Source organism: Monocercomonoides exilis, assembly GCF_001643675.1.
Source record: "Monocercomonoides exilis strain PA203 chromosome Unknown scaffold28-1221067, whole genome shotgun sequence".
NCBI classification, from domain to species: domain Eukaryota; phylum Preaxostyla; order Oxymonadida; family Polymastigidae; genus Monocercomonoides; species Monocercomonoides exilis.
In genome coordinates, this window is record NW_027150573.1 from 534,687 (window position 1) to 556,937 (window position 22,251).

The window sequence follows — 22,251 nt, forward strand, 5'->3', positions numbered from 1 at the left end:
CGATTCAGATCTGAGCCCATTTTAAGTTTTTGTTTTTCATTTCATTTTGAACCATTTATTCATGTTGATATGCTTGCATTCTCCTTCAATCGAAGTTTTGCATTTGAAAAAGAAGTGCCGAAAATGACAAACCATAACTTAAATATTGATTTTAAGTGTTTTTGTGAGTTTTTATTCAATTGACCATCTGTGGGTCTTATATGATTGAAAGAAATTATTATGATATAAATGATATTCTATTTTTGGAGGAAACTGTTCCAATATCGTTTACAATTGATGTTCCATTAATTGAATCATTATTTAAATCAAGCACAAATGAAGATGTTCGCAACTGTTAATTTTATGTTCATTTTTATTGTCATTTTTATTTTGAAAATTATTTTATTTATTTTCTTTTCAGTTAAAGCAGGGGTCTGTTCTTCAAGCCCCTTTGTACCTTGCAAGAGAAATGAAGGCAATGGAACAATTATTCAGATGTCCAATTCCTGATTCATTTTCTCTCCAACAACAATGCTTTATGGAGAGTGATCCATCTAACATAGATTTTAAGCAAATTCCTTATTTTTATGATTTTGGAATTGAGGTCTCAAAAATTACAACAGATAAAAAAATGGATATTCCAGGGTTTCTCCGCAATATTTGGAAGACACGATATCTCGAAATAAATAAGCGAGGACATAATCCGCAACCATTAGAAGATGGAGCTGTTGTTGGGCGAATGGCTCGATGCGAACAGATTGGTTTGAATTTTATTTTTTGTGAAAAAATAATAATGTATTGTTTCATAAAAGTTTATCACATGGCAAAAGCTCATATTGAAGAATATAATCAATGGAAATCTGGAAAAAGAAAGAAGATGCTTGCATCACCTTTAAGTGAGTTATTGAATTAAATAAAATACCATAAACAGATAATATTTTGTATTTTTTCTCTTTATACTGAAAAAAACAAAACAAAGAAAAGTTAAGTTATGTAAAAATTATTATGGAGAAAAATTTATTCGGTAAAAAATTCAAAAACAAGTTGCATCAGCCGGGAATTGAACCCGGGCCCGGCGCGTGGGAGGCGTCGATTCTGCCACTATACTACTGATGCTTTCCTGGAAAAGCAATTTAACTTTTTATTATTAATAATTTCTTTACATTTGTTAAATTGTTTTTGAGTATCACAAAATGTTTCATTTTTTAATTCCAGTGTCAATTTTTCGTCAAACCAAAAGTTATTCCAGTTCGAAATTTTTTGAACCTTTATAGAAAAACATCATTGAATTATAGAAATATTGATTTGGAATATTTGGATATTTCAACCAAGTTCAATGAAATATGGCTGATCCTTTTTGAAATCACACTTTCGTTCGAGTTTTGATCAAAATTTTTATCTCAATGGGATTTTTGTGAGAATTTTGTTTCTACAATAAATGCATCATAAACAATAAGTATTTTCAGTAAACATCTGCGTCACCTTGAAAAAGGTGGGCTAGAGTCAATCAGTGCCCGGCCCTTTTTTTTTTTTTTTTTTTTTTAATTGATAAAAACAAACTATATTTTTGTATATAATGCTCAGAAAGGGATAAAACACTTTCCAATAATTCAATGTTTTCTCAACAAAAATATCCTTTCAATTCACAATCTATTAACGTTAATTAAATATTTATTTTTTGAATTTCCATTTTACACTTTGACTGAAATCATATAATTCTATGAAAATTAACATCAAGATTTTCCAATTCATTTTAATATGTTTTTTAAGCTTTGTTTTCAGTGTCTCTTTTTTATTATTATTCATTTTATGAAAGCATTAAACCTAAGTGATTTTTCATGTTCAACAAGTTTTTTCTTCGAAAGACATAATTATCATGATTTTAATACTGCTTTTTTGCAATTCGCAAAAGACAATTTATTCCATTTTATTCAACAATTGTATATTTTCACAAAAAAATCATTTAGTATATCGTCTTTAAAAAAAAATAGACATGAGATAATTGTTATCCATGAATGAAAATTAAACACTTAATTATAAAAATGCAAAAAAAAAAAAAACTTCTATTTGAATTTAAGTTCATAATGATTTCAGGCTTTTAAATTTTTTCTTTGTTTTTTCATTTGACTGTTGCTCTTCTCCTTTCTGATTGCTAATTTCTTTGTGCAAATGAAAAGTTTGTTTCCATCGAATTGATTCGTTTCAACCTATCTAATTTTCTTCCTATTTCTTTAACTTTATCTTTATCTTCCTTCTCTTTCTTCTTCTTTTTCCTTCTCTTCTTCTTCCTCCTCCTCATTTTCTTCCTCGTCATCCTCAAGTGCATGCTCTCCGCTCAGCTCCTATGACCACACCTCAAATGAGTTCATGAGCTCCCGCTTGATCTCGTTCAGCGAAGGCCGCTCTCCTTCCTCCATGCTCAGGCACTGCTCAATCAATGCATCAAACAGAGATAAAATTATCGCAGAGCTTTCCCCTCTTCCTCCTCCTCTTTCTCCTGCCAGAATCTCTTCCATCATCCACCACCCATGCTCCTTCCCCTTCACCCGACACACTTCCTTCTCTGCTCCAAACTCCGACTCTGCCTCCGATGTGCCACTTCACCTTTCCACTTCAGAACAATCGTTGTTGTCGCATAGAACTTACCTTTTTCATCTTGTTCCTCCACTGTTCTTCACTATTCTCCTTCACCTCCTGCCCACAACTCCGCAGTCCGCTCCTCGCTCTAATACTCAGCCTGTGCAGCGCCTCCTCTTCTGCCCAGCTCTCCTCTATCACCTTCTAGCCTATCCTTCTGTTTTCTGACAGCTAGGTGATCTTTCCTGTGTTATAAAACTTGCATGTCGTCACACGCTCTTCCTTATCTGCCCAACGCATAAGTGAATTGAAATGTGGAAACACTGCACAAGGTCCCTCCGTGCAATCTCAAGTTGCATCCAACTCCCACTGATCTATCAAACAGCTCTGCATGGTAGAAAGCACACACAGGCTACTCCCACACTGGTACCGTCCACACGCGCACTCCGCTCCAGATCACGTCCAGCTCGTTCTGACTCTGATCATTCCCACTCACCTCGCACTTCTCAACCACAAGAAACCTCATCCTCTGCGTCCACAACATCCAACTCTCTTCTGCAAATATCAGAAGATATCTTATCAAATGCAGCGTCTTCTCCACCTCATTACACATATGATTCGCCTCCACCGCCAGCGTCCTGCACATCCTCTGCTATGCCCTGCCTCCTTCCATAAAAGATGCAAACAACTCCCTCTCCCATCTTAGCCGGATTACATCAAATAGATCCACCTCATTTTCCTCCACACATTCCACAAGCTCATCGCATCCCCTGATCTTGTTCCCGCTCGCTTTTTCATGCTGCTCGCTCGTCAGTGTGAACTCCAAGTTGAGCACCTGCCTTCACAGGTTCAGGCACTCCACAAACATTTCACTTCCCGTAGCCACTGAGTTCCATATAAAGCTTTGCCTGCGCATCCCCAGCCCCAGCCCCAGCTGCAGCTTTTTGTGTACTGCACAGTCGCTCATCTGCACATCGATGAACGTGAAAAACCCATTTTCTGCGCTCCCAGCAGCACACAATATTTCCCCCGTCCACTTGCTTGCATCTGAAACTCAGTATCTGAACTTCTGTAATTGTTTTTGTGTTTAATAAGAATCTCATCAGTTAACAACATTTCTTAAAATTGATTAAACTTTTGAAATCCAAATGAATGAGAAAAATCGTGTGAAAAATGAAAAAATAAATTTGCATACTAATAATTATTTGACTTTGGAGAGTCAGTAACTTTATATAAAAATATTTTTCAACTGAGAAATACAACCACTTAAAAAAATGACTTAATGATTTTAATAACGTCAGTGACAGACAGCGACGTTAGTTATGTGGTATTTTTGCCACTTGAAAAAGATCATTACACAAACCATTGTTCATTTTATTAAATTGAAAATGAACAACTAAAAAATAATAATAAATATTATTATGACACACAAAATCATAAAAAATTAATATAAATATATGTCAAATTTTCTTTGCATTACAATTTTTAATTTCAAAATAAATGTTTAAAATGACTGAGTGTTATTATTTTCTGTCACTTCACATCATTCCAAAAATGTTCACGTCAAAAGGTATGTGACGCAGATGTTTAATTTTCAGTTTAAACTCAATTTTTCAGAATCCCATTGAGAAAAAAATTTTGATCAAAACTCGAATGAAAGGATGATTTCAAAAAAGATCAGCCATATGTTAAAAATCAAAAGTTCGAAATTTTATATAGAAAAAAATATGGGTCATTATTTTTCATATCGTAACTTTGTTCAAAGAAAGATCTTTTTTTTATAATTGTGGTATGAAATGAAAAAAAGCAAAAAACATATGGGGGAAAATATGGACTTTCAAGCTTTTTTTGCACAAGGCATTGAAAAATTGCTTCACTCATAACTTTATTAAACTTTCTCAAATTTTCAAGTGATTGGATTAGCATAACCGTAAACAGGCTTCGTTGAAATAATAATATGAAGTTTTCCAACATTTCACGAATGTCAAAAAATGGACTCATTTTAATTGTGTTTTTTGATCTCAAAAAATCAATGAAAAGAGCAGAATTTTTCAATGAAAATGCCTGAAGAGAAATATTTTGCCCCATTTGTTTTTGACATCTCAATTTTTTTTTGCAACATTCTTGATTTCAACTTATTATTTCTTTGTGAAAATAATGAAATGTCAAAAATTTAAGAAAAAAGAAATTGCTTTATTAATGGATTTTACGTTGATAGTTCGAAGCAAATGCTGTTCAAAACAAATCATAACTTTCATGTGCGTTTCCTGGTTGGCAAAAAAAAAAGAACTATTAAATTTTGCAAAAATACGTAATTTCTCAAGATGTGAAAAAGGAAAATAAAAAATAAAACAGTAAATAAATAGCATGAAACTGGTTAGAAAGGATTTTTAATGCGCAGAAAGCCATTCAGCGGTTTTCACTTGTTAAGAAACAAAAACCTTAAAAGTTCCAATTAAGTTAAAAGTCACATTAAAAAGTTGACACAATTGAAAAACTTGTCAGGTGTGAATTTTTCATTTTTGTCACATATCTTTTTTCAATTGAACAATACGACATTTCTTTATGTTTAACAATTTAAATATGGGTGATTATTTTCGAAATCATAACTTTTTTTGGAGAGTTTATTGTTATGAAAATACATTGTTATTATCTTTATAATTTTCATTTCGAAATTAAATGTTTATTAATCGTTACAAAAGCCTAAGTTTGAAATGGAAAAATTGTCTATAAGTCAAAAAAATTGATCAATAATTTTTCAAGGTTCATTTACATATATTCAAGTGTAATTTTCGAACCGATATTTTTGTTAGATAAAATATGATTTCAAAGATAATTACCCATATGGGTGATTATTTTTCAAACCGAAACTTTTTTCGGGTTTTAATTATTTTGAAAATTCACTGCCATTTTCGTAAATGTTCGCTTTTGAAAAGAAATAGTTTTTCAATAATTTCAAAATTTAATAATTGATGAAAAAGAAAGACAGAAATGTTTTTTATTGCACTTCTCTCTTTTCTATGTTCAACAGGAAAATTTTTATAAACAAAATGGCATACTGCAACTAAAAGCACATCAGTTATTTTTCACAATTTTATCACTCCAAGAAAAAATTGAAGTTATTTTCGACAACTGTAATCCCTTTGTTATGAAAGCATGAAAAAATTTCAAAAACACTTTAAATTGAGTAAGAAATTTTATTAATCAAAAAATATTGATCCTAGGATCACTTTGATCTTAAATTTTCAAATAAATAATACTCTCGAAATAAGACTTTTTTGAATAAAAAAAGAGTATAATTGCAAAGACACCTAACGAATGAATGCAAATATTACAAAAAAGAGACTAAGCCTGTATGACTGACGGACTTAAAGAATTAAAATTTGAAGAATTGACGGACTTGCTGAAATAAAACAAAACAAAAACCAATATGTATAATAAAAAAAAAGAAAATAAAAAAAAATTGTTGAAACAATTGAAATAATTAGAATTATAATTTGACATTAAAATATTTTATAATATATTGATTTGAAACGGATTATGGGAAATTGACCGTTGTGACACAATTGGATTTTTCGGATCAAAAAATGTCACATGGAGTCAACTGCCGTCAGTTCCCTCACAGCAGATTCTATGGATCTCGAACAAAATGCACTTGAAGAAGGACTCAAAGACAGCTTGTCTGATATTTTTATTGTTTGAGTTTTTGAAATATAATTTTTGTTGTCACATTATAAAAATATTTTCAAGGCTAAAGCTTTTGAAGCAAAAATCAAAGAGTTACAAAAAGCGAACTGTCAAATTATTAAACTGGAATTGCTACGTAATTCAAATTTTGGTCCTGGTATGTCAGCTCAGTGATAAAAATGTTTTTTCTTATTTTTTATTTCAATTTTATTTTAATTATATACAAAAGTTTACAAACATCCAAAGAAATCAGATGAGTTCATGGATAAAATTTCGTTCGAAGTTGTGGAAAATAACTTATGGATATCTTATTACAAAGTGGACAAGAACTGCGAACCCAGTAAAGACTGGCATAAGTATTACTTATGCCCAAACAGCAGGGATGGATTTCCATGCGGAGTTTCAAGTCGCAAAAATTATTCAACAATAGCTAATCATCATTGCTTAATACTTAACTCAAATCAAATATCTACCATGATGGAAAAACTGCAGAGAACCAAACAAAGAAAATTGTGTACGGAATGCTTTTCAGGTTCTTCGGATCAATTATCTAAATTGGAACAATTGTATGTGAAAATGATTTGCAAATCAAACATTTCTTTTCTTTCGGCATCGTCAAAAGAAACAAATGATTTCATATCTTCATTAATTCAGATTAGTCAAAAAAATCCATCTGTTCCGGTGTCGTCGATATTCCCAAAATTATCAAGGCGAAGAGTCTGTTTTATGGTACAGAAACAAAAAAGTCAAATGCAACTGGAAAAGCAGACAAGAATTACAAACAACGGACTTTGTATTTTGTTGGATGGAGCTACTGCAGCAAACAAACAGAATACGGTTGTGACTGTTGCAACACTATCACTTCGATCATCTCCATTTTTCTGGGGTTAATATCCTTCATGTTCAACTGCGCATGAATACGAACAACTCATTTTCAGCCTGATTGATGAATTTTCAACCTTCAAATCATTTATAAGAAGTTTCTGCTGTGACGGTTTTTCTGCTCAAAAAAAAGCTGTTGAAAATATTTCTATCCAATGTTAAAAAGACAGTGTAACTCAAAAATCATTTTCATTGGTTGTCCCTATTTACATTTACTGCTGCAATCATCTAACAAATTTAGTTATCTCCTCTTCTTTTAGAAAAGTTCCATTTCTTTCAAATCTTCTTATCAAAATTCAAGAATTCACAAAATTGGCCCATACCAGAAGAATGAAACAACTATTAGGAAAAACTATTCCTTCATTTGTGCCCACGAGATGGTTCAGCTTGTATTATGTTTGTTCATTTATTAGGAAAAACCACAAAGTCATAAAATTCGAAAAGTTTTTAAGTGAAAAGGATTTGTTGAGTATCATTTGTTTGGAAATTATTCTTTATCCATTATTTCGATTACATCTTCAGTTTGAAAACAATCACTCGAAACTGTGCAATGTATTTCCTTTCATTTTGCAAGCAATAGGTTTTTTCATTTGTTTATCAAAACATACTTTTTTCAATCATGGAGTTTGGCACAATGTTATTACAAACTTTTTAATTCAATTACATAATTACTTTTTGATTGGAACAAAAGGAGAACTTATAGTGCTATCATTTGCCTTAACGCCAACAGGAATGCAAAAGTACCGTTCACAACAGTTTTCTTTTGATTATTTCAAGTATTTTAATTTATTTGATAAATTCAATTATGATCCAGAAACTCGACCTTCTTTTAATAAAGGACGAAGAAAGAATATTGCTCTGTCCGATTGTTCGCAAACTGCAATCACTTTATCTTCGTTGATGTCATCTTCAAACATGTTCTCGGGCTTTTATTCCTCTGGTTTTCATTCAACAACAAGGATGTTTTCTCCATTGGACAGCGAACGGCAAGCACAAGCTTTCAGGAACCTTGACGACGAACTGTCAAACGATGTCGACAATTGTGAGGGTATGACTCAATATTTGGCGAAAAAAACAAAAGAGGAATGTGAAAATGATCACGACAGAAAATTGGAAGATATTTTACAAATTATTGAAATCATCAATGAAAATTTTGATTCATCAAAATTTGAAACCTCAATAAATTCATCTTTAAGTGAAAAGGATGAATTAAGTGAGGAAACTGATGATGAATATGGACTTCTTGAAGCAGAGGATGAAGCGATTAATGACATGTTTGAAATATCTTCTTCTTCTTTCTCTTCATCATCTTCATCAATATCATCCTCCTCCTCCTCCTCTTCTTCTTCTTCTTCTTCCTCCTCTTCTTCCTTTCCTTCTTCTTCTTCTTCTTCTTCTTCTTCCTCTTCTTCCTCTTCTTCTTCTTCTTCAGAAATTGAAGATCATCGAGAATGCACAACTTTCATGGATGAAGAAATATCAATGGATGATAGTCTCAGCGATTGTGAAAATGACGAAAATTCAGACATTTATAAGGAAAAAATTATTGATAATTTATCTTTCGATGAGGTGGAAATTCTATTTTCTACAAGCAAAATGTCAATGATCATAGAACAATCATACGAAAAAGAAGAAGAATCAATTAAAATGATTGAAAAAGAATTGTTGACAGATTGGTTCCCCAGGTTATTGTCTTCGTTTGCTAAATATGCAAATAAAGTTATTGGACATTACGATCCAAAAATAAAATCCGGTTGCTGCAAGTTGTTTCAACGATTTTTAAAAGGAAGCTCATCTTCAGTCATCGAAGAAGATTCGGAAATTTTTTACAATGCTTTTTCCTCATACGGAGACCTTCAAACTAAATACGCTGGATTGTGCCTGACTCTAATTACATCGCCATGCAGTGAGGTTAGTTGCGAAAGAGTGATTTCGAGAATGAAAAATATTCTTGGAGATAAAAGGTGCTCCCTTAGCATTCAATCGTTAAATGCATTATTACAAGTTAGTTATTATTTATTTATTGATATGTTTTTGAATTTTTTTTATCTTTTCTTATGAATCCAGATATAAGACACAATTGCATAGGAAAGGTTGCATTTTCAGAATAGAAGATAATTTATTGATATTGGATTTTAAAACGTAACAATCCTTAATTCACAAAAAGTCTTCAATTTTTCATAATCAACAAATTTTTGCTTGTATTTTTTTTTTTACAAAAAGAAGTTTTTTTGGACATTAATACTTGTTGAAAACTTATTTTGGAAAGATGACACTCTCAAATTCTTTTTTTCTTTGAGTGAATCATATCCCCTTTAAAACACTTCATCCATTTACAAACAAAAACATTTCATCTGTAGATTACAGATGGCTCACTTTTGATCTAAATGTTTCAAACAATTGTATTTATGCTTTTATTCCATTTTTATTATCTTCTTTATAATTTTGAGTGAATTTTTTTCAAAGAAATAACTTTATGAAAAGCGATGATATTTTGAGCAGCACAGGTTGTGAATTGGTTGTACAGATGGATCGTCAAAGAAAAAAACAAATGAGTTCAAGAGAACTGAGGATGACCCATGTGCGGATGAAACAAAATGAGGTGTAAGTGATTGTTATGATAAGGAAAAAAAAAGAAGCAGACGACGAAGTAATTGAAGGAGAAAACGTGTTTTTCACAAACTGGTTCTTCAAAAAACGCTTATTGTTAATTGTGTCTTCAATCATTTATTTCCTTGCCTATTTCTCAACAGCGTCCTGCAGCCTCATCGAATTCAGCTTGACTCAATTATCTTTTCCCTCTGATGAACAAAGCACTGTGTGATGCCTTCTGCTCCAAGCATGTCGTAGAAAATGTCTTCGAGTGTGTTGACGCCTTGTGACTCGAAGTGGAGGATAAACGAGAACAAGTACACAAGTTGTTTCAATGGTCGTGCTGGAACCAGCTTCGAAGAAATAGCATTTCACTGCGTGTCAAGGGAGTGTACTGCAATAGAGGAGGGTCTGAAGAAGTAACAAAATTTCTTTGCATTTTTTGTTATCTTTGTTTTTGTTCAGCTTCAGTGATGGACCATGATTTGTTGATGGAAAATGAAGAAAGTCGAAGTGCAGTGAGTGAAGAGTGTGGTAGTGATTTGTTGAGCTGAAATAAGATTTGAAATGAATGAAGTGGAAGCAAATGAAGAGAAAGAGAAAGAAAACAATTGAAAAGAAAAAGATGAAGGGAGAGGAAGCACTGAGGAAGACTTAGTCGATAATGGAAAAGGACTCGATGGAAAAGGCTGATCGAATGAAGAAGGAACAGACAGTGGAGGAAGCTCTGAGAGTTGTGTGGAGGTAGCTGCTTATATCGAACAGACTGAAGGAAATTGTGTGAATTCCATGCTAACAACGTATTGAAACAATTCAGAATCAACAGTAACTTATATATTACGTAGTGGAGGCTAATTATTCTCTGCGATTAAGATGGAGATATGCGAGTTCATCTAAATGTGTTCTGAACTGCAATGACCCACTTCACTCGCCAAAGAGCCATCACCCATCGCACCCTAAAATAAGTTGTGTTAGCAAAAAGCTGTTTGACAACGATTCACTTTGCGCTTCTCCTTCACTTGCAAAATCGTCTTTCAGAAACAGCTTGCTCGTTTTTTTTTTCATTTTCGTCTTTTCCTTCTGCACCGCCTTTTCTTCATTCATGTGATTTATCCCTTTCTTTCTTCTTCGATTTCATTTTTGATTCATTCTGTAATTGATTTTTATGTTTGAATTTTGGCTCCATATCTTTAGCTTCACACTTCTTCATCAGTGGCTCTTCCGACTGTTCACTCTGCACTATCTCTGCGCTGATCGAATTTCTGTCTTCACTATTTAGCCTTTCTTCTTCTTCTTCCCTGTCTTTATTGCAGCTTTCATCGATGTTGTCGCTCCACGGGATGTTTGGTAGAGCGGCTTGACAGGTTGTTGCAATTGTTTCAGTATCAATATGATAATTGCTGGAGATCGAATGATTTGTCAGGTGCAAAGGAGTGAATGCTGTTAAGGTGTGGATGTGATCCGATTAAAATCGTGAAAAGAAAAAAAACAATGATGATATAGAAGAAGAATGATCTTTTGAAAATGATTTTCATGAGGAAAAAGACATCGATGATTTCGAAGAAGCAGGAAGTATATAATAGTGATCCGTTTTTTGTCGGCTTGATAATCCTGATATTTGTTTGCAGTAAAATAACGCTCTTTTCTGGAGATGAAGCAGAAGGCAGTGCAGATGCAAGGCCGGAGTGCGTCAATGGTTCAAAGGATATTGTGCCTTCATTCTCTTGTGAGAGGAAGAGTGAAGGCGACAGAGAAACCAGGGAATGGGCAAACGGGCCATGGAGCGTTCTGAAGATCTAATATAAATCTTCATCGCTTTCCCTTGTACTGTTGTAACTGATGATCATCATCAGCTTCTGCAAATTTTTCAGATGCCGTTTCTCGAACCATTCTTTTTCTTCTCTTTCTTCGAACTTCTTCTCGTTGTTGTTTAGTCGGAAACACTCATGTGGAAGAAGCTTCAACATTGAAGATGTAAAAAGCTAAAGCAGAAGAAAAAGAAGAAGAAGAAGAGGGAAAAAAAGAAGAATTGTATGATCGTTTAATGAAACGGAGAAGAAAGAGATTGAGAATAGAAGTAGAAGAAGAACATGAGGAGGAAGAGGAGGAAGAAGAATTTGAGGAGGAAGACGAAGACGAAGAAGAGGAAGAGGAAGAGGAAGAGGAAGAGGAAGAGGAAGAGGAAGAGGAGGAAGAAGAAAAGAAAGAGTTCAGAATGGGTGGAAGTTCTTATTTCTTTGAGGGTTTCAAGAGTTGCCTGTAATAGGCGAAATGAATGAATGGCTCATACAATTCTGAGATGATCCTCATTCGCCTGTTGGATGAGCAAGAAGAGAAATTGAAGGGAGGTAAGGAGATAATGGTGGCTATGCGTGCGTTGGAGCGAAAATGCTGTGGAAAAGATGACAGAATGGATGCTGAGGAAGAATAGGAGAGAAAGAAGAAAAGGAGGAGAAAGAAAAATAGAAGGAAGAATAATTGAAAGTTGATAAGCGAAAGAAGGTTGTTCGCATATTTGTTTTTTTCACAAATGCCTGTTCATTGTTTATACCAAAAAGAAAGAAATAAGAAGTTCGACTTGTGATGAATATTTCGTTTTTGTGTTGAATCAAAAAAATCATAAACTTTTTGAAGAAAAACTTCTTGGGCTTTTCTTTTTCCATTTTTTCTTTTTTTTTCCCAACAATATGGTATTATTTATTGGTATGAAAATTAGATTCGATAACACGACAATTCTATCAGTTTTTAAAAAATGTGTTGGTGTATTTTGCTTTGTTTCTTTACTCTTCATTAATTACATAATATCACATTAATTTATATTATAAAGGAAAATTTATTTTCAACTTAACAAAATGTTAGCATTTTCACAATGAAAAATCATAGGATTAATGAGTTTTAATGAAGATACAATGAAGTTTTTAGTTCCATATAAAAAAACAAACATTTTTGGTTGATTCTTAAGTTTTAAAGTTTGAAGGCATTTTATGTTTTTCTTTGACATTAATCTCTTCATAAAATTTTGCCTTTTCAAAGCTAATAAAAACAACAAACAAAAAGTTTAAAATAAATTGATTTTGAAACGCGAATTGAAATGTAATAATATGTTCTTTTTCAAATAGAATAAGTTCAAATCGAATTCGTATAAAAATAAAAATGGATTTCATTTAACCAACGAAAAAAATTGAGAATAACATTTCTTATAAATTCAAAGGAGAAAAACAGATTTAAAAAGTTTGAGCAATCGGTGATAACAAAGAATGTGAAAATGCAAACATTAAAACTATTTATTAAGACATTTTAATTTAAGAAAATGTGAAAAAGTCTATTTTTTCTCTTAAATCAAAAAAGATATTGTAATGGGTTTTTCGGCAATATATATATAAAATTTTATAAAATTTTAAATACTGAAAATTTCAAATTTTTTCCTAATTGAAATATTTTTGGTATTATTAAAAACAATGATAAAAAATTTTATTTTTTCAAATTAATTTTTTTCTTTGACAAGAGTAATTCAATTTGACGGACGTGACGAGGGATTTTTTCACTTGTAACACAGGCTTAAAAGAGACAAAATTTGAGGATAAAAAATTGAGTGTGTTTTTAACACTCTAAGTTTCGTCTATTTTTTATAACTTTTCAAAAACTTCATTGTTTATTTATCCATTTATTTTATACATATAAACTACCCTCAATTTAAATAAAAACTCAAAGAACAGTATAACAAAAATTAATGAATATTATTAGGTTTCATTGATGTCCTTTAAGTTTCATTATGCCAACAAAATTATAAACCATGATTTTTTAACGAAAAAATATGATTACATATTTTATCACCCAGTTTTTAATAAAATAAAAACGAGAGCTAATACCTTTGGTTTTTAATATGGAAAAATAAAATGTATATTGCGTTTCGAGTACTTTTTCATTTCAAAGCAAGATTGCATTTGTAAATGGAATCACATCGAGGAAATCATTTTTGAACAGAACAGACGATATTATTTGATATGGAATAAAATTTTTTGCTTTCTGAATTTTGTTCTATTCTTCTCTAACAAATATTTTTCTCAGTTTTTGAATTTTTCTGTATTTTTTTGACATAGGAATGCAAGATTTCTCATGATAAGGTTGTGGAAAAAGTTTGGAACAAATCTCAGTTTTTTTCATAATTGCAAAAATATTGTCCCATATGTTTTTAAAAATCTTAAATTAATTCTTATTTAATAAAAAAATATGATATTCAACAAAAAATATTGTAAAAAAAATTGATTTATTATATTTTCTTTGACTGAAATCCAATTACGATAAAAAAATTGAAAATTTTTATTTGCATCAATTTCTCGATAAGAGATTTCCCGGTCAATCGACAGCAAACATGTTAATTTTTTGAGTTGCGAAGGCTAAGTTATGGAAGATTAATTATGATTTGATTGAAGAAAAAGTTTGAAACAAATTGTTCTTTTTTTCATAAATACAAAAAATTTATCCCAAATAACAAATTCAAATAAGTATCAAAACGTGATTTATTTATCAAAAAAGAAACTGTTCAAAATTTTAGAAACTAATTTCTTTTTCAAAACAATTTGAGTAATAAAAATTTTTATTTCATCGTTGATAAAATTAAAAATTATCAAGGTTACAAACTTTTTATTCATGATGTTTTCCAAAATTTCACTTTTTCGAATGTTAAAAACAAAAGTATTATGAATGATAATAAAATAAAACAAAAATTTTAACATTTGACTGTAATGAAATTAACCAAATTTACATTGTGAAAAGTCCATTTCTGGATGTGCTGCCATAAACTTCTTTAACATTTCTTGCTTTTGCAATTCTTCACTTGTTGGAAGACCTTTTCTTTTAGCTTCCTGATCATACATCATTTTTTCAACGAGAGAACGAGCTTCTGGATCTAGATCACTCAATTTAGATGTTTCTGGCTCAATTTTCGTTACATCAACTTCTTCAAACCCAACACAAGGGCTTTTCCACCATCTCTGATCTCCACTTTTTTGAATGAACAGTGTCAGATTCTCTCTTTCTTCCAGTTGCCAGCTTGATTCGGACGGAATAACTGGCTCTGTAAAATCTGCATCAAGAATTGGAGGTTGTCCTTTAACCGCAATAAAAAGATGTTTCGTTTCTATTTTGATATCCAATTGCTTGGGAGGAGTTCCTTTAGGCACTTTCATTTCCAAAGTCATATCTCGTAGTGTTTGAGTCCAAGTGTAAGGTGCTATGCATAATTTAAAAAAATTTCATTATTTTTTGTGAAATGAAAATGCAAACTCACCTTTCTTCAAAGAAGATGATACAGATGATGATGGAGATTCTGTGTTTTCAATTGGTGTTGCGGACATTCAAGAAAAGAATTGAAAACAAAAAAATTGAACAATAATGATAGATCAAAATATCCCTTTGTTAAAAGCGTTTATTTCAAGATGGCTCTGCTCATTGATAAATATCGACCAACAAACGCGGATCAATTAGATTTTAACGTACCGCTAGCAAAAAGATTGCAGAAGATGGCTTCAGAAGGTGATTTCCCCCATTTATTATTTTATGGACCACCTGGATGTGGAAAAAAGACACGTGTCATGGTTTTACTTCGTTCTGTTTTTGGGCCTTCTATCGATAAGGTTTGATGAATAAACATTTCATTTTTTAAAGTTTTTCCCCCGATATATTGCATCTAATCCGCTTAGCTGGTTGTTGAAACGAGACAATTGAAAAAAGGAACATCTTCTTCTACTTTTGAAATCACGTTAATTTCTTCACCTCACCACATCGAAGTTAGCCCTTCAGATGCGGGAAGTGCAGATAGATTTGTTGTTATGGAGTTAATTAAAGAAGTTGCTCAATCGCTTCCTTTAGATGTTACAGAATCGACAGGATCCCAAGGGCTATTTTCTTCAATGCCAGCAGAAAAAGACAAAAATGCTATGGAAATTGATGGATCAGATAAATCTTCAAGCTCTACAACAACCACTACTGACTCAAAAGGATTATTCAAAAGTTTGAAACATTGATTATTTCAATATTATTGAATTTCATCACTTTTATTAAAATTACCTTCATTCTTATATACAATTGGGAAAATATTTTTATTTCATTTTTAAGTTGTTATTTTGTCTGGGGCAGATCTTTTGTCAAAACAAGCTCAACATGCGCTTAGGCGAACAATGGAAAAATACATGGCGACGTGCAGACTTATTTTGATCTGCGAATCAACATCGAAGATTATTCCTCCACTGATTTCTCGTTGCCTGCTGATTCGATGCTCTGCTCCAACAGATGAAGAAATAGTATCGATTCTTCAGAAAGTCGGGGAAAGCGAATTTGGTGGAGGAAGCTCAAGCTTTTCTTCGTCTTCCACAAAAGGAGTTCCAGCAGTCTCACCTGAACTGGCAAAAAATATTGCACGTCAGAGTGAAGGCAATTTGCGTCGAGCGCTGCTGATGCTTGATGCATGCCGTGCTGTGAAAGGTGGAAGTCCTTCTGCTTCGTCTTCGCGAGGAGGCTCATCGGGGATTGTTCTCGAAGGATCGATGATGATTCCTGTTCCAGATTGGGAAGTGGCTGTCGAAGACATTGCGAAGTCGATTGCAGCGGAACAAAGTGCGAAACAGTGTGTCACCATTTTTGAAATATTAATTGCAATTTGTGTTCTTTCCGACTTTATGAATTCTTCATGAATAACATTTTTCTTTTTATAACTGTAGAGTTCTTGAAGTCCGGAAAAAACTTTATGAATTGCTTGTAAATTGCATTCCTGCAGATGTCATTATGCAACGCCTGAGCAGTAAATTATGGGAGCTGAGCGATGGCTCTATCAAAGATCAAATAGCTTACTGGGCTGGGTTCTTTGTATGAATTCATAATTAATGTTAAAAATACCTTTTATTATAAAAACTTATAATTTCCTTTAAAATCTTCTTTTTAATTCTTTCAATTATATAGGAGCATCGTTGTCAATTAGGTACGAAACCAATCATTCATATTGAAGCATTTATCACAAAATATATGGCCATACAAAAAGCGTTTTTGCTTGGTGCATTTCCGCGTCGTACCATTGACCATCCTGCTTCTGATTCATTTACATCTTCACCATCTTCATTGCTTTCATAAGTTCGAAATTTGTTTTATTCAATTATCTCTCAATCTTTTCAGAAAAAATTTCACTTACATTGCCTTTAATTTTTCATTCACATCACAATTTTCACTTCAGCATAAAACACCTCATTTTCCAATCGAATAAATTCTAAATACTTCATAAATCAATTTTTATGTAATTAATGTTATTTTAATGATCAACTGATCAAATTGGATATGGAATTGGAATTTCTCAATTCACACCTTGACGGAGATAATTTAACACTTGAGAATGTTGATAAATTGTTGGAAGAAGTCTCGCTAACAATTGCAACCATCGAACAGCAAGTATATTTGTTGAAATTTGTAATTTTTAACAAAACGCTTTTATTTTACAACATTATTTTGAATGTTCTTAGAAAAAGGAAGCTGACGAAAAAAAAATTAGAGAAGAAGAAGAACGAAAGAAGCAGGTTGACGCAATTGGAAAAGAGATTTTGAAAATAATGTTTGAAAACAAAAGATTTTTGACATATAATTTTTTCAATAAACATTGTTAGCGATTCCATTAAGCAGCGAAATAATTCTGAAGAATTTTCTGAGCGAGTTACAGCACTAGATTTTCTCGTACAGCTAAATGTTCAACTTCAGAAACTTATTGAGTATTCGCCGGATTCTCCTCTCATTTCAAGCAGTAAAGAATCACTCATAACATTAGGAAATTCCATGCTAAAAAGATATTCTGAGTTTGAAAAATTATCTATTATTTGAATGTCATACGTTTATTCTTTTTTCAGAGACTTTCGGCATTTATTGAGACGAGCACGTTATCCAAATAATCCAATGATGTTGACTGAAAATATAAATGCAAACACTAAGTCATCAAACATACAATCAGCAAAGAATAAATCGATAAAATCTAAGACAAAAGAATCAATTTCGTCAATAGCTGTTAATAGTCCATCAGAAGATGAAAGCGCTTTGAGAAAAAGAACAAAAACACCCAAGAGAATGCGCTCTGGAAAACACGAAAAAGAAGAATCAGAATCTGATACAGAAGATGAAGAAGAACACAAAAGCAAACTGAAAGAGAAAAAAGAGAAGGCGAAGGATTCATCTAAAGCAAAACATAAACCACTTAAATTAAAGGAGAAGGATTCAGAGAATGAGGAGGAAGAAGAAGATGAATCATCTAACTTGTCCGAAAACGAAAGCGAAGGCGATGAAGATGAAGATGAAGATGAAAGCAATATCCACTCAGGTGCTCAAGCACAACAAGAATCTTTGTCCATTGCACTTCAGAAAAGTCTTCATCTCCTTTCTCTTATTCTTCTTAAAGTTCAGGTAATCATCTCGCAAGCCAATTCAATTTCTATTCCACCTCATTTTTCTATCAACTCTTCTGCTTCTTCTGCTTCTTCTGCTTCTTCTTCTTCTTCCTCTCAATTCAAAGATGAAAATCAATCACCTTTCCAATTCTCAGAGCTGTCCAAACCTTTCCTTTCTTCCTCTCTTCCTCTGCCAATTGCGCTGCTTGCAGAGCCGCTGATTGATCGAACAATATTTTTCTTCTGTGCCGATGATCCAACATCCACAAAAACAGACAACAGAAACGAAGAAGAAGAAGAGGAAGAAGAATCATCTCTGCTTGAAGGAATCGATCTTCCACCTCATCTCAAAAAAACAAAGCAAACTTCAAGTTCATCATCATCATCATCATCATCATCATCATCATCATCTTCTTCTTCTTCTTCTTCTTCTTCTTCCACATCTTCTTCATCATCTTCCGCTCTCCCGTCCAACGACCACACCCATTTCACCAGAGCTCCCGATCATCCAGAATTGATGATGCAGCAAACACTGCAGATTCTGAAGAAGATACGTCCGCTGCTTGTTGGGGAGATGACTGATATTTTAAAAGAAGCTAAACAAGCACAGACAAAGAAGCAAGAACAAAGTCCAAAGAAAACAATGCAATCAAATTCGTTTGATTTCACTTGCGATGCTTGGGTTTGTGTTCTATCATTCAAGTTCTGCTTATGTAGAAGTTATTTATCTTTTTGCCTTTCCTCTTTTCATGAATAATATAATTGTTTTGTTATGTTTTTATTGAACCCAAACAAAACCAGACACTTCTCGTTTCGCTTGTCCTCAGCCCGATCAAGCAGCGGCTGAACCAAGTTCTATCTGTCCTTTTAAAGCGAACAGGGGTTCTTGTGCAGTCTTCGCCAGATTCAACCCCAGCCCCTTCTTCGCTGGACGATGCGGCCAGCGTCTCTGAAGAAGACGAGTTTGTTCTTCAGATCACAGCGCCGCTGCAGATGGCCTCATTCATCAGCAGCCAGGCCACGCTCACCCGCTTTTTTGCAGAATACACACAGCAGGAAGCAATGGGCCTTGCCATCAACATCGTGGCTGAAATGTTCGACTTCGAGCGGAAGCTGAACGAAGAGCTAGGAATATCTCACACAATGATTGATGATGCCACCACGGCAATGGTTGCTTCCTCGCCATCTGGATTGTCAGCGCTGTTTGGCACTCCCTCAACCACACCTTACTCGTCGCCTCTTCCGTCTCCTGCTTCATCTCCCGCTTTTCCTCTTGCAACACAAAACATTCCTTCAACAAACCCTTCTGCATCTTCGCTTTCTGTTCTTTCTGTGCTTTCTTCCTCCCCAGCCCTGTTTGGCGCGTGGATGATGATTGTGAAGCAGCGGCTCTTTGAGCGCGAGAACGCGATCTTCAAAGACCCGCTCTATCTGTGCCCCGGGTGCGACATCCTGGTTGATCCGTACCGCACTGCGAAGTTTGCTGTGGAGTGGCAGATTATGTGGACAGACGGCTGCTGCGCGGTGCTGCGGGAGCTTCCGTCGTTCGACTCGCAGCGGGTGTTTGTGCGGTCGATCCTCCAGCCGCTCCTCAGCCGCTTGCAGAAGCGGTGCACGTATCTCGTCAGGCACATGGCTGTGACTATGCCGAAGGGAGCGAAGCAGCGCTCAGATGTGGACAACGAGATGGCGCTGCGGACAGCGTTTGGGGCAGTCCCGTCACTTGTCGAATACCCTTCGACTGTACCAAAGAGACACATGTCTTCAGAGTCTGCTTCTTCTTCTTCGTCTTCTCCGTCTGAGTTGTGCTTTGTGCCGCAGTTGAGCTCACTGTCGGCGTTCAACTCGTCAAAAATCTCGTTTTCTCCTCTGTTGTATTCGCCCATCAGATCTCCTTCTGCTTTTCTGTCACACGCCACTGCACCACCGCTGCATATGGCGAATAAGCTCAATCGCGATGCTATCATCCTCCCAAACACACTTCAAATGCTGTGTGACTGCATCACTCGGACTGGAAACGAACCAGTATGAAGATTTTGAGTTGTTTTATGTGGCATTCTTATTAATGTTTATTGTTATTTTAAACTTTCATTCTATTAAACTTTGTTTTATTACTTTAGCATCTTTTGTCTATTGCATCGTCTTTTGGTTCGAGAAGCGCAGCACAATCACAAAATATCTTTGGAAAGTGGCTGTACTCGTTGGAAGAGCTGAAGCGAACAGCAATCAATGCAATCTGCACGAATGTTGTAGACACGTTCACACAGACTATCGACGGCTACAAAGCGAAAAGGTGCGAAATTGGATTATACCATAAATGATTTGAAGAATGTGTTTTCTTTTTTTTTTTCTTTCTTTCTTTTTTTTCTTTCTTTTTCTTTTTCTTTCTTTCTTTTTCTTTTTTTCTTTTTTTCTTTTTTTCTTTTTTTCTTTCTTTTTTTTCTTTTTTTCTTTCTTTCTTTTTCTTTTTCTTTTTCTTTCTTTCTTTCTTTCTTTTTTCTTTTTACATTATTTCTTCGAAATTACAAACACGGTTCACATTTGGGATTGTTTTCTTCAGTCCTCTTTTCACAGGAATTGCTGTTCCACAAAAAGCAATGAACGAAGTGGCCCAAGAAGTGTGCTTATTCTCTTTGTTTATGCAAAATATTTTAAAAAATTAAAATATCCTTTTTTTTCCCTTTCGTAATTAGCTTTCTGTTGGAATGTCAACATTGACAGAATCATTCCAGCTGCTCAAGGGATATCTTTATCCATCACTCCTGAAGCTCTTTTGGACAACCGTTGCATCTTTGATTGACGAATCTTGTTTGCAAAATTTATATTTATTTTTAAAAAGATTATTCTTGAAATTTCATTTGAAATGCTTGTCTTACTTCGCTATTTTTTTTTCCTTATTTAAAGGGATAAAATTCCTTACAACACGACGAGATCTTTACCTCAGTGCAACTGGTGCAACAAAGTTCATGAACGATTTCATGGCTGTTTCAAGCACATTTTTACCATTTACACAGAATCCAATGAACTTGTTTCCAAAGTATATAACTCTCTATTTTTATTTGAGAAATTATTGTTTGCCTAATTATTCCTTCTTTTATTTTTAGAGTATCAGACGCATTGACTTTGCTGACCACACAATACTCCCTTCTTGTTTCATTTCCAAAACAAAGTCAACAGTTTAAAGAGAGAACACTCGATGACTTAGGAATTACCAATATCACTGTTGCAGAAGCTGAAAAAATTGCAGCAAGGAGAAATGCAAATTGAAAACAATATTTTACGTTTTATTTGCGTTTAGGTATTATTTGTTGATTTTTAGTTTTATTAAAATGAATTTATAATAGTCGAATTTGGAGTTGTTTTGATGTCTTTATCCATTTCCATGTAAAAGAAACAACACAACCCAAATAATCCAAAATCACACAATTCCAATTAAACAAACATTTTGTAAAACACTTAGAAATTAAACTTCAAGGCCTAGAAAAGCAAGGAAGGCTTCGAAGCTTTTCATCAAGCAATTCTTCAAATTTAATACAACGAATGTATTCTCCAGGTGTGTAGAAAGGATTCTTCATGACATATTCTACATAAAGATTACTGAATAATGCATGTTAACATCATTCAAAATATAAAAAAAATTGCATACGAATAAATGTACATTAAATCACCTCTCAAATCTTTTGTTGTAGAATCAGTACAAACAACAAAACGAACTCCTGGAAGCGTCTCGTAACAATGAATTTTATATTCTTTAGTGCTAAAATCATGATATTAAAAAATTGATTCTCATTTTTAAATTTCAACAGCATACCTATAACAATGAAGTGAAGTGTGAGGAAATGTTGAGCTGAAACAAAAAAATTTAAGAGGAAATTAATAATTACAACATTTTGTATTTATGAAAGGATTATGAACAAATGAAGCTCCATACGCTCGAGGATTTATCTCGGAAGTCAGAAATTTCAGATTCATCAGTAAACCAATTAAAAGTTTCCAACTACTTGTCGACGTCTGCGGAACAGTAGCAGTAATTTGAGGATACTCTTTTGAGTATATGCACTCTCCTTGAGGAGAGAAAATAAAAAAAGAAAATAGAGGCATCTTTCGAACTCTTCTA

The 22,251-nt window shown here is 33.5% G+C and overlaps 7 protein-coding genes across 7 annotated transcripts; 5 read left to right on the top strand and 2 right to left on the bottom strand.

Moving 5' to 3' along the window:
• Window positions 1-135: 135 nt before the first annotated feature.
• MONOS_16751 (DNA replication complex GINS protein PSF3) lies at window positions 136-914 on the top strand. Its single transcript, XM_067869625.1, has 3 exons — window positions 136-323; window positions 401-740; window positions 792-914. The coding sequence occupies exons 1-3, from the start codon at window positions 201-203 to the stop codon at window positions 890-892; spliced, it is 564 nt and encodes a 187-aa protein (XP_067725671.1). The 5' UTR covers window positions 136-200; the 3' UTR covers window positions 893-914.
• A 1,954-nt stretch (window positions 915-2,868) lies between these two features.
• MONOS_11740 (uncharacterized protein) lies at window positions 2,869-3,231 on the top strand (the record flags this gene model as incomplete). The annotated part of the gene is made up of 1 exon (XM_067864304.1): window positions 2,869-3,231. One exon carries the CDS (start codon window positions 2,869-2,871, stop codon window positions 3,229-3,231), a length of 363 nt encoding a protein of 120 aa, XP_067725672.1.
• Window positions 3,232-7,455: 4,224 nt separating this feature from the next.
• Window positions 7,456-9,186, top strand: MONOS_16510 (uncharacterized protein; the record flags this gene model as incomplete). Its single annotated transcript, XM_067869417.1, has 1 exon — window positions 7,456-9,186. The coding sequence occupies one exon, from the start codon at window positions 7,456-7,458 to the stop codon at window positions 9,184-9,186; it is 1,731 nt and encodes a 576-aa protein (XP_067725673.1).
• Window positions 9,187-14,367: 5,181 nt separating this feature from the next.
• MONOS_12475 (putative protein BOBBER 1) lies at window positions 14,368-15,074 on the bottom strand (the record flags this gene model as incomplete). Its single annotated transcript, XM_067865099.1, has 2 exons — window positions 14,368-14,950; window positions 15,008-15,074. The coding sequence occupies 2 exons, from the start codon at window positions 15,072-15,074 to the stop codon at window positions 14,469-14,471; spliced, it is 549 nt and encodes a 182-aa protein (XP_067725674.1). The 3' UTR covers window positions 14,368-14,468.
• An 81-nt stretch (window positions 15,075-15,155) lies between these two features.
• MONOS_12476 (Replication factor C subunit 3, RFC3) lies at window positions 15,156-16,842 on the top strand (the record flags this gene model as incomplete). The annotated part of the gene is made up of 5 exons (XM_067865100.1): window positions 15,156-15,353; window positions 15,420-15,729; window positions 15,835-16,342; window positions 16,437-16,581; window positions 16,675-16,842. 5 exons carry the CDS (start codon window positions 15,156-15,158, stop codon window positions 16,840-16,842), a joined length of 1,329 nt encoding a protein of 442 aa, XP_067725675.1.
• A 690-nt stretch (window positions 16,843-17,532) lies between these two features.
• On the top strand, window positions 17,533-21,524 carry MONOS_12477 (putative RINT-1 / TIP-1 family; the record flags this gene model as incomplete). Its single annotated transcript, XM_067865101.1, has 8 exons — window positions 17,533-17,552; window positions 17,604-18,816; window positions 18,936-20,159; window positions 20,255-20,427; window positions 20,695-20,752; window positions 20,828-20,942; window positions 21,039-21,171; window positions 21,239-21,524. The coding sequence occupies 8 exons, from the start codon at window positions 17,533-17,535 to the stop codon at window positions 21,399-21,401; spliced, it is 3,099 nt and encodes a 1,032-aa protein (XP_067725676.1). The 3' UTR covers window positions 21,402-21,524.
• Window positions 21,484-22,250, bottom strand: MONOS_12478 (Transport protein particle (TRAPP) component Bet5). Its single transcript, XM_067865102.1, has 4 exons — window positions 22,066-22,250; window positions 21,946-21,981; window positions 21,781-21,891; window positions 21,484-21,731 (listed from the first exon to the last, which is right to left on the bottom strand). The coding sequence occupies exons 1-4, from the start codon at window positions 22,233-22,235 to the stop codon at window positions 21,605-21,607; spliced, it is 444 nt and encodes a 147-aa protein (XP_067725677.1). The 5' UTR covers window positions 22,236-22,250; the 3' UTR covers window positions 21,484-21,604.
• Between the last annotated feature and the right edge of the window lies 1 nt (window position 22,251).

What these genes read in the sequence shown, in the direction of transcription:
- MONOS_16751 (XM_067869625.1), top strand. Translation starts at nt 201, where the DNA reads ATGATTGAAAGAAATTATTATGATATAAATGATATTCTATTTTTGGAG. An exon ending in AATCAAGCACAAATGAAGAT is followed by an intron (nt 324 to 400) that starts GTTCGCAACTGT and finishes TTTTCTTTTCAG; the next exon opens with TTAAAGCAGGGGTCTGTTCT. An exon ending in GGCTCGATGCGAACAGATTG is followed by an intron (nt 741 to 791) that starts GTTTGAATTTTA and finishes GTTTCATAAAAG; the next exon opens with TTTATCACATGGCAAAAGCT.
- MONOS_12478 (XM_067865102.1), bottom strand. Translation starts at nt 22,235, where the DNA reads ATGCCTCTATTTTCTTTTTTTATTTTCTCTCCTCAAGGAGAGTGCATA. An exon ending in TCCGAGATAAATCCTCGAGC is followed by an intron (nt 21,982 to 22,065) that starts GTATGGAGCTTC and finishes TTTTTGTTTCAG; the next exon opens with CTCAACATTTCCTCACACTT. An exon ending in GATTTAATGTACATTTATTC is followed by an intron (nt 21,732 to 21,780) that starts GTATGCAATTTT and finishes TGCATTATTCAG; the next exon opens with TAATCTTTATGTAGAATATG.